The following is a 17,059-nucleotide window of genomic DNA, read 5'->3' as shown; positions in this document are numbered from 1 at the left end:
GTCTTGTGTTTTGTCTCATCTTGTATAGTCCAAACTAAATGTGTAGTAGACTGTTATTTTTGTCTGTACTTTTGTGAGTCACAAACAGCTGGAACCAAATTCATTGTGTGTGTGTAAACATACTTGGCCAATAAACCTGATTCTGATTCTGATTTAGAACCAAGGCTACCCTAAAGTTTTATTAAAATTCTGCAATTAAAAGGCAATGCCACAAGGCAATGGTTCTCAACTATTATTTTGTTTTCTGGGTCACAAGCTAAGGCATGTAGAATTAAGGAATCAAGGAGGGATTATTTAGGGTTTGGGATGCACCCAAGCTTCATGGAACAAGAATTGATTATTCATACCTACTAATTTATTGTTTATCCTGCACATATTTATCATATTCATGGTCACGCATACAGTAAATGTAAAAGTGCTTTTATTCTATACTTTGCATTGAATAAAACATTCATTGAAGCTTAATCACTGATAATCAAATAAGCCACTCGGGTTATGTGGTTACATATAATAACAGTGTAACAATTTTACTAAACAAATAGATGCAACAGATAATTCAATTATCAGTTTACATTTCAATAAGAACTCTGAAAGTCTGATGTAAATGACATGAACATGTTTTATTCTCATAGCTTAATTACCGCTGGCTATAGTGGTAATCAATTAAGCTTATGGTCGATCTCCAGGACCTTAATGAATCTTTTTTTATAAATTCAGTGGGATAACATAGCAAAAGATGATCACCACCAACAGTTCCTTTCAACCCAGAACAGGCTGTAATTTGCTTTTTCTGCAATGGATTATATGATCTGAGTATTTAATGTTATATTAAATGATATATTAAATGATATATTGATTTAGTTATGTACGTTTCTAGTATTTGTAAAGCAAGTACAATTGTAATAAATTTCTTTGTGGGGTTCAAGATGGCAGATTATGTTAGCTCAGACTTCTGTCTGTCTCTGGCTACAGTTTCCAGCTCCTCAGGCCAACTGGGAGATATAAACTTCCCAGTCGAACCTAAGACTTTATAACACATTTCCTTGCTAAAACTATGTAAAGCAATTAATGACTGGGCTTAGTTTAATACAGATGGCAATTTAAAGTAAAGCAAGCACTACAGCCTGCATTTTTATTTTATACAATACTTTAAATGCAAATTAACAAATTCAGAGACTAAACAAGAATGAGAATCCATGGCCAAGGTTCACTACTCAGCAGCTAAACATGAGTAGTTACAATTGAAAAAATACTGAAAACTTAAAATATACCTATACCGTACCTAGCCTCTGACAAAAAAACAAAACAAAATCTGAGCATTAAAAATGTACATGTATTTTTTGGAATTTCTATCCAACTTCTATTTATTTAGTTATTTATTAATTTATACATTCATTTTTGTGTATGTGAATTTCTAGAATCTATGAAATGCCAAGAACATCAAATCAACAAAAACAAATCTAATTGTCTCAGAAAAGTTGCATGTAGATAAGATGTGAATTGAGAAATTTTCAAGTTTTCAATTCTATATCATGCATTTAAATTAAGTGACTTGTACTATTATACAAGTTTTGTCCATATATTTATGAGCTTAACTGAGGTTGTTAACCTGTTAGTTGACTTCAGGTGCTACTGTAAATAGCCTACTATCTGTTTTTAAAGAAAAAAAATATTTGCATACAGCTTTAACACACACACACACACACACACACACACACACACACACACACACACACACACACACACACACACACACACACACACACACAAACAAAATTGGATGTTAGGTTTCGAGTTTTTTAGTTTTCTTTAATGTGCCTGAAAACATACAGACATTGATGGCCTGAAAATTGCCTCTAGTTGTTCATGGTCCACCTGGGATAAGTTTTTAACCAGCCTGTCACCAGTATTCCTGGGAAAGGCACTGGATGGATGAATTAAATATATAAATTAATTCATTTGCATATAAGTACCATTTATTTATTAATAAAATTAAAAATGTGTAACAACCTTAAACCATCAACTTATATAACCAGTAGAACAATTAATTTTACATGGGAGCTTTTTTACACTTAATTTACACATACCGCGGTAACTGCTGGCTTTAAATAAAAAATAGTGGGTAAATTATTACCACTTGTCATCGTTGGCCATTTCTTTCGTCCTCGGTGTATGGAGCTTGAGGGACATGGTCTGTATAAAAGCAATTACACTGAAATCTGTAGATTAACACAGCATGAATTATGTTCAAGCATGTAAAGCCAATATTAATAATTATCTAAACTAATTCATTTAAATAAACCAATCGATATACTCATGTATACAAACACTAAACCATGAAACTGTAACCATATATTCAGGTAAAGCTTCACCATAATCTTCTTGTCATAGTCTAAAACAATTCTGCTTACCAAAACAGTTGCAATTCTTCAGAAAACAGTCTCTGTAACTGTGAATTTAAACAAAAAATACTCAGACAAGTAAAATGCCGTTCTGTAGATAGGACCGACGAATGTACAGTATATAGATGGATCTAATATTTATCTACCTATTTTATCTGGTCATGGGAATGACATAGCTTTTCCGAAGTAAATCCTCTTGTAACATGACAATTCGAAACATTGCAGTATTTAAATGAAACCTTAAGGGATAGACTCATAATGTTTACACCCTTAACCATAGGACTACTACACACAGACTTGTCTCTCTGTGACAACAAAAATCAAGTTAAATCCTTCCTATTTTCCTCGGGTCTATCTGACCTGGCTGGGAAGTTTAATGAAAGTTTAATGTGTCATAACTTGGGTTTTCTTCTACATATTTGCCTGAAATTTACCAGGATTGTTCCAAATTATGAACTTTGCAAGGAAAATTAATTTTGTCTATTTTCGTTGAACTATGTGTTCAGACCACTATATATATGACCACTATATATATGCGTTTTGGATCGTCCAGGGTCAGTTGGACCCGGCCACATTTAGTGGGGCAATAGGTCACACTTTTGCCCTTTGCAGCACAATGAACAAACATACACAGAAGACACAAAAATGCACACATAAAATGTCCACTAACACAGGCACCCAAAACACACACTCACAGACCACACACACACATGCACACACAAACACACACACAAAAAAAGCTACATATTTGTAAATATTTCACAATTTTGATATGCCTTTGCCTAGTAGAGGGCAAAATATGATCTACCGAAATGATGCTACACACACACACACATGCGCGCACACACACACACACACACACACACACACACACACACACACACACACACACACACACACACACACACAAATGTAACAAATATAAGGCTGATCACACAGAATGGTGATAATTGTATAATAAGAAAACAGGTTTTATTATTTGCTGACATTAAAAATGGTCAAAATGGTTTCAAAACAATCTCCTGGCTTTGAAATATACCAGCCTGCAATTATGCATCAACTTTTGTGCCTCTATAGTGAAAATAATTCAAAATTTCTGTTTTACTAAAAAATGGGGCATTTTTGTATATGAATAAGGTTTATTATATATTTTTCTGCAAAATACATTTAAATAAAGGTGAAAATGGCCATAATATATACTTCATTTTTTATAAGCAGTCAAAACCAACAAGGTCAAGTTGACTCTCGCTCCTAATTTGTATAAGAATTCAGGAAAGGAAAACAGGAGGGTTAAGTAAACTAAAATTATTTGAATCTTTTGCTTACTTTTAATTTTAGTTTGTCTCTTACAAGAAAGTTTGTACAGCTAAACAATTAATAGTACAAAAATATAATTAGTGCTCTACTAGTATATTCCTACTGTACTGTAATTTAAAAAAAAAAACAGCTAGGGTTGAGGAGGTCTGCATTGATTTATAAGGTTATATATGTCTAATAAGTAATCCTTTGCTGCTCTAGTCAGCATTGTATTGTAAAATTATATTTTAACATGGCTGATATTTTTTTTGGTTTAGTATAAATGCTGAAATATAAATAGCATAACAGCAGCTAAGTTTGGATGTCAATTCCCTTGGAATCACATAGATTAAATAACGCTGGAGGAAAAAAAATAAATAATAATGCTTTCTGTGCGAGTCACTGAGAGGCAACATTGCCAGAGAGAGAATAGTGTTTAGTGTTAGTGTTAGTGAGTAGGAAGCCATAGATTTGAAAATGCAATAAATATTTTTTGCAATAAATATTCCTATTATACAATACACAACCCTCTAATTTATTACCAAGTTATCATTGGCTGGTTGATATAACCTGGTGGATATGTTGGGATAACAGAACCACAGTAACATATGTAATTAGCATTTGGGTATGCCTCCAATGAAAATCAACTGAAAAATGCCAAATTACCTGCGGGTAAGGTAGGTACACAACACATCAATCAGGTGTTAATATAACAGTATTTATTGTTATTCAGAATGACTGATATACAGCATGTCACTGGGAACCATGATGTAGATCTTTAATATAAGAATATTTAAAATTATATACATGCCAGAAGAGTTTATTTGCATGAGTTTAAAACATGAGTATAGCCTCTATTTTTTAACAATATTATAATATGACAAGATTCTTCTACTTGCTTGATTATCAATCATTATATTGCAATATAACATTTATATACTTTGAAAATCTCAGACAGAATCTGTATCCTGTATTTTTTCCTCTTTCCACTTTCTCAGGATATCTTCAGTTGCTTTTAGGGTTGAGTCATCCTGTTCATAGAAGAAAAAACAATTCAATGTTGCACTGTGATGTAATACATGTTCCACAGTATAAACTATATTTAAATGGCACTTATCGTACTCCCACAAACAGTTCTCTTATAATAAGCAAGTATCTCCTAGCTACTTTATTAATTAAATGTTTATCAAAAACGAATGTATTATTTTGATAGAACATGAATAGGCCTTGTACCACTGTAAAGAGTTCATACATCAAATCACCTTCACAAAGCAGATTCTAATGTAGTTCTGGAAATCAGCCTTGTGTTCCGGGCTGCAAAATGCAGATACAGGGATAGTGCTCAAACCCTAAAATAACATACAATAGACCTCCAGTTAATTTGACACTATAAAACAACATTGAATATATGATATTATTTTCTAATCAATATGATGTTTAAATCTCTTACCTTCTCTTTGATAAGCCATTTAACAAATCTGTAGTCATAAGGTTCATCCTTAGTGTTTGGTTCACCCAGATCAACTTCTACAGGAAAGACATAGCATTTAATACTGGGTACAGACTATATTTGGGTTTTGATTTAATAATCAGTATCCATGGAAAGAATGTGTAGCCTTACAAATCCATACACCAATTTTTCATAACAGGGTCGTCTAATATCAATTATAGGTAGGTTTACCGTTGCTAGCTTATAATCATGTTCAGGATGTTTTTAGACACTTGTGGAAAATAAACCAAGACAATGTTTAAATCTCTAAATTCACTGTCATGCTAAAAACCTGCTAAGCTACTCATTAGCTAGCTAAATTTCACAAAAGGTGGTAATAACATCTAGGTAACAACTTTATCCATAAAGTTTATCTATCTATTCAATATTTACATTTAAAAGAAATAAAAATAACCAGCTTTACTAGTTGCATAAACTGCAATGAATTAATTTACAGACTCACTAATGCAGCTCCAAGCGCCTTTGAGTCTGATTGGTGACAATATGTTTACTTTTAACATGTCAGTCATGTTCATTACTGATTTAGTGATTGGTTACAAGGTTCCACCCCTTTAAGAGTTCTCCCAATAATCACATGGAGAAGCTTAGAGAAGACAGGGAGGTGACCAAGAACTCAACTTTCACTTTTATTAAACTGATCATCAGAATTTATTTGATATTGTGACCAGATAGAGTTTCCCAAAAGAGCCTTCCCAAAAGACTTTTATACCATGAGCAAAAAGAAAACAAAAAAGGCTCTTTGGTCTGATAAAAAAACAAACAAAAAAAACATCGGCTTTCATAGACCGTGCTTTCCCATATGAAGGGAAATATGAATAGATCAAAGGCAGAGGCAGCCTTGATGAAACCTGCCCAGACAAGTTGCACTGCATATATAGATGCATATTTCCCAAAATAAAAACCCGAATTACCTATTGTAAGCAGTGTCGAGGGAAGCCTGGAGCCTATTCCAGAGGGACCATGCAAAACATGTATTACAATATCGGTAGGTGTTAATAAAAGGGGTTTAAGATTAACACTAAACTAAATCTAATATTTCAGTGTTTCTAATAAATGTATGAAACATTTAAATAAGTTGGGCAGTATTTGTGCAGATGTATTTGTGCAGATGGTGCTGCATTTATTATTATACATGTATAGTTACTCTGCAATATGTAATTATAAGCATTGTAGTTTTTTATTTTATTGTACTATACTTTTATACTGTGTTCTTTTTCACAATTTCCTTTCATGTAGGCATTTGTACAAGTTCCCTGATTTGCCTTGCATGTTTTATGATACTGTGTGTGAGTACTCACTCAAGGTGGAGATGTCTGTGACGATGAAGTAGCCGCCGTCAGGTACAAACGGTTGCAGCCCGATGCTCCTCAGGCACTCAATTAACCTGAGCCGTTTAGCCTGGAGCAGCATGAGTTGTTGTGTGAAGTAGCTTTCTTCTGTACCGAATGCATCATATTCCTTCTGAAAACACACAGCAACAGCCTCCTACAAAAAATAAGTTGACTTTAAGATCATGCAGTTGTTTAGTGTATTGCTGAATATATTTTATGGCTAAGATTATATTCCATAGAATTCATGTTTATTGTTTTGATTTTCAAAATCCAATTCCTTTGTACTCATTTTGGATTATGTACCTGAGTTGGAGTAGGACAATGCTGTATTGAGTTCTGATGGATTTTTTGCATGTGACCCAAGATGTGTCTTGGTCCTATTGCCCAGCCCACCTAAAAAAAATTAAACCAGTTTCTTACATAAATTTCTTATTGTACTTAGCAGACACCCTTATCCAGACTGACTTGTAATGTCAAGCTTGAATGTGAATTGAAATGTCAAGCTTGTTGAATAGATCAGGGTTTAAGAATACCATAAAGGTAAATCTATGTTAGAGAGGTTAGTACAGAAAGAAATCCCAAAGTAACAAGTGACAGAACAAGCAGCTGATTCTCCTCATGTTGCGTAATATAACCTACATGACCAAGTCAGGTTAGCAATGTGTGGAGAGAAGGAATGTTGAGATCTTTCACAAGGTGTCTGTGGTACAGTACAAGGTAACACAACCACAGCTCTGTCTAGTATAGGCCATCCACCAGGTGATTGTGTAAAGGTTACATTAGCCAGAGAAGCAACCAAGAGGCCAAGGGTATCTCTGAAGGAGTTGGAGAGAGAAACAGGGTAGATTGTAGATGGTCGAAGGACAGTCATCATCTAAATACTGCACACAACTCATATTTATGAAAGAGTGGTCAGAAAAAAAGTAACTATATATAAAAAGTAATATAAAATCATGTTTCTAGTTTATCAAAAGGTTAGGTTGTACAATCTGAACATTTTAATTCAACAGTGCTTATACTGTATCCCTTAGAACACAAGCCCGAATTCCCCCACCCCCCAGCAAAGCATGATGATGGTTGCATTATTTTGTAGGGAAGGCAATATGTATGGTGCCAACTATAGGACATTCATAAAAAAATCTGTTCAAATCTGGAAGCAAGAGACTTGTATGAAGGATCCTCTCAAGGTTTCTTCCTCATGTCATCTTAGGGAGATTTTTCCCAGCACACACACACTCTCATTCACTCACACACTCACACACTACAGACAATTTTCCAGAGATGCCAATCAACCTACCATGCATGTCTTTGGACCGGGGGAGGAAACCGGAGTGCCCAGAGGAAACCCCCGAGGCACGGGGAGAACATGCAAACTCCACACACACAAGGCAGAGGCGGGAATCAAACCCTTTAGGTGTGAGGCAAACGTGCTAACCACTAAGCCACCGTGCCCCCCCTCTGCATTCAATTCAATTCAATAAATTTGAACAAGTTCTGAACAAAGTTTCAGTGTCCCAATGGCCCTTTCACAAAATTTAGAAATGTATTAAAAATTTCTAAAATTTTCATTTGTATTAATCATCAGTTCACCCCTAATTTTCAGATTTTCAGTTCATCAGCAATGATTTAGAAAAGCATATATCTGTCTATATAAAAAACCCCATTGCATTTAAGAGAGCAAAAACAAGCCTTCAGGTAAAAAGGACTACTATGCATTTAGCATCAAACTCAAAAAGCTTCAGGAAATAACTGAATAAAGGGTCTTAATTCTTGTTTTAATGCAATATTTAACTTTTCTGTTTTTAGTAATATTTCAACATATTGTCAAACATTTTCATGATGTAAAAAAATCTGAATACATTCTAAACACAACAGCAAACTGTGATATATTTAATGAAAGTGGATTACACAGTATGACCCCATTACCTTCCATCCAGTGACGCCAAAGATCTTGCCTGCAGTCCCAATGGTAACAGTGCGCTCCCACATGCCAGGAAAAGTCGCTGTAAAAGGATATTTATCATTACATGATATATCACACACTGGTTCTAACTGAACTATTCCACTATATTACAAATTAAGAACTTTGCCTAGGTCCTAAAGGTTCTTAAATATATATTTTTCTTACCTATTTTAATATGTTGTGCTCCATCATACGTAAGCAATTCATATACCTCATCACTGATACAAATAACATCATGCTTTATACACAGGTCAGCGATTATCTGTAACTCTTCCCTCTGAAATACCTACAAAAGAAATAGTTTGCAAACAAAATAGTTTGTCTAGTTTGCCAACAATATTTACACATCAGATTAATATCTGGAGGAAAGTGGAGGGAACTCACCTTGCCCAGTGGATTACTGGGATTGTTAATGATAATAACTTTTGTTTTAGAGTTAAATTTACTGGTCAGCTCTTCAGAACTGAACACCCAATCAGCACTGGACACAGTTGGACCGGTGACTTTTCGCTGTAGGATAAACACAATCACCCCAGCTTTGTATGTGTAATAAATTATGGGTGAATTCAAAAATGTACAATCCAACCAAACAACCTTACAGTTTTTTAAAATGAACACTCACAGGCTTGAGGGGCACATGGATGGGTTTTCCTCCTGCCATTAGCGTCATGGGCTCATAGCAATGATAGGAAGGTTCTAAAATGATCACCTAGACCGATACGCATGAGAAAGATAGAGAAGGATAACAAAATTATGAACATTCCCAAAATAAATCTAGCGGAAAATCTTGACAGAAGAGTGAAGGTTATTAGTTATTAACAGTAATGAGGGACTTAATATTAATGTTAGTATTGAGCTATACTATTTATTATATATAACAACCCATTCAATCCACACATGCAAAGAAAACAAACCATAGATGTCCGTAAATTAAGTTATGTTTAATAATGTTAAATGACACAGGGAAAAAAGTATTGAACACGCTTATTGAAACATATTTAATACTTTGTACAAAAGCCTTTGTTGGTAATGAGAGCTTCAAGACGTCTCCTGTATGGAGAAACGAGTTGCATGCATTGCTGAGGTGTGATTTTGGCCCATTCTTCCACACAAACAGTCTTCAAATCTTGAAGGTACCGTGGGCCTCTTCTATGAACTTTGATCTTTAGTTCTTTCCATAGATTTTCAATTGGATTCAAGTCAGGTGATTGGCTGGGCCATTCTTTATTTTCTTTCTCTGAAACCAATTGAGAGTTTCCTTGGCTGTGTGTTTGGGATCATTGTCTTGCTGAAATGTCCACCCTCGTTTCATCGTCATCATCCTGGTAGAGGGCAGCAGATTTTTATCAAGAATGTCTCTTCACATTTTCCCATTCATCCTTCCTTCAATTATATGAAGTTTGCCAGTACCGTATGCTGAAAAACCGCCCCACACCATGATGTTCCCACCTCCAAACTTTACTGTTGGTATGGTGTTTTTGGGGTGATGTGCAGTGGCATTTCCCCTCCAAACATGGTGTGTATTATGGCATCCAAAGAGTTCAATTTTGGTCTCATCTGACCAGATTATATTCTCCCAGTATTTCACAGGCTTGTCCAAATGTTGTGCAGCAAACTTTAAACGAGCTTCAACATGTCTTTTCTTCAGCAGTGGAGTCTTGCGTGGTGAGCGTGCATACAGGCCATGGCGGTTGAGTGCATTACTTGTTGTTTTCTTTGAAACAACTGTACCTGCTGATTCTAGGTCTTTCTGAAGCTGTCCACAAGTGGCTGTCACAACTTGGCTTTTGGACAACACTTCTGATAATTCAGAAATTTTGCGAGGAGCACCAAGTCCTGGATGTTCTTTCCACTTACGGATTTTGGCCCAAACAGTGCTCACTGGAACATTCAGAAGTTTTGAAATCCTTCTGTAACCAATGCCATCAGAATGTTTTGCAACAATAAGGTTGCGAAGGTCTTAAGAGAGTTCTTTGCTTTTACCCATCATGAGATGTTTCTTGTGTGATACCTTGGTACCTTTTTATAGGCCATCAGTGTGGACAGAACCAGCTGATATTAATTTGCATTGACAAGGGGAAGGATTGCTTTCTAATTACTGATTGTCTTTGCTTTCCATGGCTTTTTGCACCTCCCTTTCTTCATGTGTTCAATACTTTTTCCCTGTGTCATTTAACATTATTAAACATAACTTAATTTACGGACATCTATGGTTTGATTTCTTTGCATGTGTGGATTGAATGGGTTGTTACCAACATTTACAATTTCATGTCAATCGCACCTTTAGAAATAAATTTACTGAGAAAAATAGTGACGTGTTCAATACTTACTGTAATTTATAATATAGTATATTATATAATATATATAATATTGATGTTCATGAGACCACAAACGTATGGCCATATAGAGCTCAATTGAAATTATACTCCAGTTTGTCCAATTTACTATAAAATCAGCATTACATTAAAAAGGATTTAATACAAACACTTTCTATTATTTACCGGAGTTTAGCTGTGATAAATATTACTTTAGGGGACTTACTTCATCGTCTTCATAAACCAGAGCTTGAACTGCACAAAAAATAGCCTGATAGGCTCCCATGGTAACCAGGATGTCCTCCATGGGATGGATGTCTCGGCCCAAAATCCTCCCAAAGAATTTGGCAAGGATTTTGACAAGAGGTGGATGCCCCTGTAGATCACATTACACCTTTCGTTAATAAACTGAATTTAGATGGGGTACTGATTAAGTTAAAAATCATTTTTAATTAAGAATCATCAAGGGAGAACCTGAAGAAATTTACTTTTTAGGATGGGTTGCTAAGAAAATACCTACATATCAACTTTAGGATAAGGGAAATGAATGTTAGTGGTAAGAATGTATGGAAAAAGAATAGCTCTCTTACATGACCACGTGTGTACTGGTGCATATGAAAGCCTCCATTGACAGCATTAGAGAGAGCCTCCTGAGCAAAGCTGGCTAGAGGAAAGTCTGGAAATCCTTGGCCCAGGTTCACAGCCTTGTAGTCAGCAGTTAGTTGCAAAAGCTCTAACCTTGTAGTAAACAAAATGGTGAAAATCAAAGTCTATATCATGTTGGCATGCTCCTGTGTATATTTATAATTAACCCAGGCAGTGGGTATAAGCTTATATGTAAATACAGTAACTACATTTTCTTTTATGACAAAATGTTTGTTTTTAATGTTTTTATATGACTCTGTTTAGGTCTAGCCCATGAACACTACAAATGAGTCTACAAATTGCGTGTGCATATGAAAAGTGGGAGAGGTTTCAGAGCAAACAGCATCGGTTTGCAAGTGAACATGTTTGGAGTAAGAGCACAGAAAATCTGCAAAACAGGACGTTTCTGATAAGCACTGGATTCATTCGTTATTGGAAATGCTATACCTGGATCTGTCTTCTGCACGGACTAACCATGCAAAGCCTGCTACTCTATCTATGTGGAAGAACTGAATTTCCATAAGCTCAAAGATGTTGGTTATTTAGTAAATATGTCATTTGGTTGTTAATATTACTACCAATTCTGTTTGTATATTTTTATATATATGTTTATTTGATCTTATGTTGTTTTACTTTTGTATTTATAAGGGTCCTGGGGTGCGATGGGATAGGTGTGGGATGGGGGGTGGTTCTGGTGTTTCATCATGTTCATATTCATAACATTCATTTAGTTCATAAGTTGGTGTGTTCTATCAGAATAAAAACAGTGAATTACAAAATAAAGATTAGTTCTCATCAAAAAAAAAAAAATCTGCAAAACAGCTTAAGTTATCATGACATCATGACTAGAAGGTGAAGGTGTCTACTGCCAGAAAAAAAGGAAAGCTAAAGCTCTAGGGTGTCTCCTAATAAAACTGAAGCATATTATCTTGGGATACCATATACTTTTGCTGACTGCCTCACTCCTGGGTGTGTGCCGCTTGCAGGACATGGTGTTGTGTAAAGCAAGAACCTGTTTCAAAGTTTATCCTGAAGAAAAACAATTAAATAATAATAAAAAAAAAACATTATAATCACACATTATATTTGTGTGAATAAATATGTATTTTATCCATACAGTATTACCTTCATTTCTATGCTACAAAATTACTGCAACCAAAGCTTGAACCAGTTTGACATTAGACAACAAAAGAAGCTAACAAGCAAATGATTAAATAAATAAAAAATATAATAGAAAAAGACAACACTATTAACACTTATTTGCTTACCAAAATAGCTGAATAGTTGAATAGCTCGACCAAAACTGACCTGATAAATTTTAACAAACCTAATAAGTAATATTTTGTTGTCTTCTTGATCTCTACTCTGCCTTGTACTTTATGGGAATTTACGGAATGTTGTTACCACTCCTCTAGACTTTCCAGTATTTAAATTATATGTTAAGAGTTGCCCTTGAATTTGCATGAATTACTTTTGGTTAACCAAAAAAAAGATACATATATAGTACTTCTGTCTTAACTGTTTCCTGATGTGTCTTATGAGGACATAAATAAAATGCAACAGGAACTGGAAGTATGCAGGTGTCTGTGGATTGGGGTAAAAGCTGTTACCCAGTCTGGGAGTCCTTATGAGGAAATGAGGAAATGAGAAAAGTAGGGGTGTGACACTCAACACAAAGGCTTCGAAGCTTGAATTGAACAAATGAAACTTTTCACAATGAAGCACTTTGCCAGAGCTTGATTTGTTTTGCCATAATCTGTGATCTGTGACTTTGATTTCCACACTCAAACACGTGATTCTTTGTATCCTGGAGACAATGCTTGTAAATTATTAGCATGGAACCAGTAGGAAAGAATATTCTAAACAGCATGAAAATAGTAAATAACAATGTCATAGTCCACTGCAGTTCCTTAATAATGTGTTCCTTTGTAAATGTTTGCCAAAACTTATATTTACCTAATTATATAGAAACCTGACCATCAGACCCATATTCAATTCAATTTAAAATGTAAAGTATAAAGGATAAAAATAAGTTACTATTTATCTCTAAAGATTTTCTTTAACGAGCAAGCCAGAGGTGATGGTGGCAAGCAAAAACTTCCTGAGATTATATGAGGAAGAAACCTTGAGAGGAACCAGGGGCAGAAGGGAACCTTGTCCTCATTTGGGTGACAGTGGTAGGTAAATAATGTCAACTAGATTTGTAAAGATCATCGCGACAAACTTTGATGTTGGCTTTGATGAAGCAAGTATTCACAAAGGCTGGTTCTTTTTGGAGGCAAGTGCACAGAAAGCTTACAGTATGAAATCTAGTGGAGCCTAGGGTGTCAAAACATTTGGAGGAAGTTCCCCTCATTGCTCTGAATGTTTTGATATATCACATGCCCATGTTGTGCTAATTTTTGATTTTGCTTATTTTGGAGCGGGGCTACACGTGACGTCACGTGGTGTCGAGTGCCGTCACCAGAATACCCGGTGGGGTGCCAATACTTTTAGAGAAAAGTGGCTACTGAAGGTTTGGACATTTCATGTCAATACTGCAGTTATTATGGGATTCTACTTATTATCATACTGCATAGAAATAGTACATGCAATTCTTAATGTTGATTGAATGATAGATAGATAGATGTGTGGTAAATGTAATGTAATGTACATCCCAAATGTAATAAACCTGGCAGAGTACGGTGTAAATCTTGCCGAGTTATAAACCTCCAAATTTTATAATGGGAGTCTATGGTAAAAAACCCATTTTGAGCTTCCGTACCGTGAATGCCGGAATTCGGATCACTTAGAAAAGTAATAGCAACAAACTTCAGACCAGGGTCTACTACATATCTGAATTTGGTGCATGTGGCTCGAAAGCTCTAGGAGTAGTAGCAATTAATGAAAAGTTGGCTAAGAAAAATATCTCCAGTAGCATAACAGAATGTTGGCTTTTACCAAGCCAACATAATAATGTCATATGGGCACGGTGAACATCTCATTGCAAAACAGTGGCCATTAATATCTGTTTTGTGACACATGTTGCTGCTGTAACAGCCTCCACTTTTCTGGGAAGGCTTTTCACTAGATTTTGACTGTGGTTGTGAGTAATTCTGCTCATTCAGCCTCAAGGGTATTAGTAAGATCAGGCAAGGAGGCCTGGGGTGTAGTTGGCATTACAAATCATCTCAAAGTTGTTCACTAGGGTTGAGTTCAGGAAACTGTGCAGGGACATCAGGGACATTGTCATGCTGAATCAGGTTTGAACCCCATAATTCCGGTGAGGGAAAATTACATTGCAATATATACACACACATTCTAGCCAATTTTATGCTTCTAACATTCTCGTATATAGTTCTGAAACTGTGGTCTGCTTTCTTGTCTGTAAAATGCAGATACACAGAGAGTACCCAAATGCTGAAAGAACATCCAAAACACATCCTGTGCATTTTCATTAAATAACAGGTGTCATTTGGAAAAGGTAAACATCTTGTGATTTATAGCTACCCTTCTCTTTAATAAGCGACTTGACAAAGCTGTAGTCATAGGGTTCATCCTTGGGGTTCAGGTCATTCAGGTCAACCTCTACTGGAGAAAGACATCAGATTTAATACTGTAAATGTGTCTTAACATTGTCTGTCTACTGTTTACAAATCCACCATTCCTACCAAGCTGCGCTTCATTTACTGCTAATTCAGTGTATGTGTGCTGCGTTTTTTGTAGGGAAATGCAGATACATGAGATTTCTACACTATCTTGTTTATAGTGATTACTCTATCAGTGAGTAATTAAATAAGAAAAAGTAGCTAGTTGAATTGGTTCTTACATTTGTTTGACTCCATTTACTGCTAGGCAAATTATTGCAGTTATTGAGGTTGTCATTAGCTTGATGACAACCACTAGAAAGATTTTGTGCATTTTTTGAAAATTAATCAAGGTGATGGTTCATCTGACATTGTCAAATGGAGTGTATATGTGCTGGGAAAATTTGAATGTAAATGCAGATAGATGCGATTTCTACACTATCTAGTTTATAGTGATCACACCATCAGTGAGTAATTAGATAAGAAAGAGTAGATAGTGGCATTGGTTACACTTGTTTGATTATTAGCCCTTAAGGAAGTTCTTGGTACTGAGCCCCTGTATTGTTATCATCCTGTAGGCTTAATCTTTCATGCTACATATAAATATAAATATGAGAAGTAGCTTTCCTTTGTGATAAACTGTTTATATTCCCTTTCAAAAGCCATAGCAACAGCCTCCTACAAATGCCGCTAATATGTACATTTATCAAAAAAAAACCATCCACTTTATTAGGAACACCTTTACACCTCAACATTCACAGTTATCTAATCAGCCAATCATAAGGCAGCAGCACAATGAAAACAAAACAAAACATTTAAAAACAAGTAGCTTCAGTTAATGTTCACATCTAAGGATATAGAAACATAAAATACTCACCCTTTACAACCTTAGTAGCAGAAAAGCATTTCAGCATACCACAGCTAAACACCACAACTGGTTCCACTCCTTTCACCATTGGGGTTTGCCACACTGCTAAAATTTCTCTCATCACTAACCTTTGAGGATGGTAAGATAACGTGGAACAGGCACATTGTGTAAGACACACAAAAACTGACAGAATGTCCCCCTAGTGACCAGGCAGGGAATAGTCACAGCTATTCCTTACAGTACAGGTGCATCTCAATAAATTAGAATGTTGTGGAAAAGTTTATTTATTTCAGTAATTCAACTAAAATAGTGAAACTTGTGTATTATTTAAATTCAGTACACACAGACTGAAGTAATTTAAGTCTTTGGTTCTTTTAATGGTGATGATTTTGGCTCACATTTAACAAAAACCACTCACCACCATTTCACTCTCAAAAATTAGAATACTTCATACGACCAATAAAAAAGATTTTTAGTTAATTACTGCCTCAATTCTTCATGTTATGGAGGTAATCAGTCTGTGGCACTGCTGAGATAGTATGGAAGCCCAGGTTTCTTTGACAGTGGCCTTCAGCTCATCTGCATTTTTTGGTCTCTTGTTTCTCATTTTGCTCTTGACAATAGTTCAGGTCTGGTGAGTTTGCTGGCCAGTCAAGCACACCAACACTGTGGTTATTTAACCAACTTTAGGTGCTTTTGGCAGTGTGGGCAGGTGCAGTCAAGGCATCAAGAGCCACCACACAGACATGTCAAGGAATTTGGCTACAGTTGTCTCATTCCTCTTGCTAAGCCACTCCTGGACCCCAGACAATGCCAGCATCTTTCAAAAAACTGGTCAGCAGAAGAAAGCATGAAATGCTCTTAAATTTCCTGGTCAATGCGTGCAGTGACTTTTTTAACCAACACAGTTGACCGAACACCAGCAGATGACACTGTACCCCAAATCATCACAGACTGTGGAAACTTAACAATGGACAACAAGAAACTTGGGCTATGAGCTTCTCCACCCTTCCTCCAGACTCTAGGACCTTGGTTTCCAAATGAAATACAAAACTTTCTCTCATCTGAAAAGAGGACTTTGGACCACTAGGCAACAGTCCATTTCTTCTTTTCCTTAGCCCATTTAAAATGCTGCTGGCATTGTCTGGGGTCCAGGAGTGGCT

The 17,059-nt window shown here is 35.7% G+C and overlaps 1 protein-coding gene and 1 long non-coding RNA gene across 3 annotated transcripts; both read right to left on the bottom strand.

The window, feature by feature from the left end:
- Positions 1-1,788: 1,788 nt before the first annotated feature.
- Positions 1,789-2,683, bottom strand: LOC113655143. The gene is made up of 3 exons (XR_007139568.1): positions 2,412-2,683; positions 2,135-2,219; positions 1,789-1,924 (listed from the first exon to the last, which is right to left on the bottom strand). It is a non-coding gene; the product is annotated as an uncharacterized LOC113655143 (long non-coding RNA).
- A 1,734-nt stretch (positions 2,684-4,417) lies between these two features.
- Positions 4,418-16,150, bottom strand: LOC113655085 (kynurenine--oxoglutarate transaminase 1-like). Of its 2 annotated transcripts, XM_027165377.2 has the most exons (13): positions 12,731-13,439; positions 12,401-12,491; positions 11,408-11,555; positions 11,044-11,193; positions 9,125-9,211; positions 8,887-9,012; positions 8,668-8,788; positions 8,466-8,542; positions 6,843-6,932; positions 6,507-6,693; positions 5,149-5,225; positions 4,961-5,047; positions 4,419-4,729 (listed from the first exon to the last, which is right to left on the bottom strand). In XM_027165377.2, the coding sequence occupies exons 2-13, from the start codon at positions 12,451-12,453 to the stop codon at positions 4,649-4,651; spliced, it is 1,284 nt and encodes a 427-aa protein (XP_027021178.1). In that variant the 5' UTR covers positions 12,454-12,491; positions 12,731-13,439; the 3' UTR covers positions 4,419-4,648. The 2 variants fall into 2 exon arrangements, with proteins under 2 accessions (XP_027021181.1, XP_027021178.1); XM_027165380.2 differs by lacking the exons at positions 12,401-12,491; positions 12,731-13,439 and adding an exon at positions 15,906-16,150 and having other exon boundaries at positions 4,418-4,729.
- Between the last annotated feature and the right edge of the window lie 909 nt (positions 16,151-17,059).

This window comes from Tachysurus fulvidraco, chromosome 26, assembly GCF_022655615.1.
Source record: "Tachysurus fulvidraco isolate hzauxx_2018 chromosome 26, HZAU_PFXX_2.0, whole genome shotgun sequence".
Lineage (NCBI taxonomy): Eukaryota > Metazoa > Chordata > Actinopteri > Siluriformes > Bagridae > Tachysurus > Tachysurus fulvidraco.
The sequence above is the reverse complement of the archived record's forward strand: the minus strand, read 5'-3'. Positions and strand labels throughout refer to the sequence as shown.

Coding starts and splice junctions, on each gene's coding strand:
- LOC113655085 (XM_027165377.2), bottom strand. CDS start 12,453: ATGTCCTGCAAGCGGCACACACCCAGGAGTGAGGCAGTCAGCAAAAGT. Junction 6,933..8,465: donor TTGGCGTCACTGGATGGAAG/GTAATGGGGTCA, acceptor AATTTTTTTTAG/GTGGGCTGGGCAATAGGACC. Junction 6,694..6,842: donor ATTGTCCTACTCCAACTCAG/GTACATAATCCA, acceptor TATTTTTTGTAG/GAGGCTGTTGCTGTGTGTTT.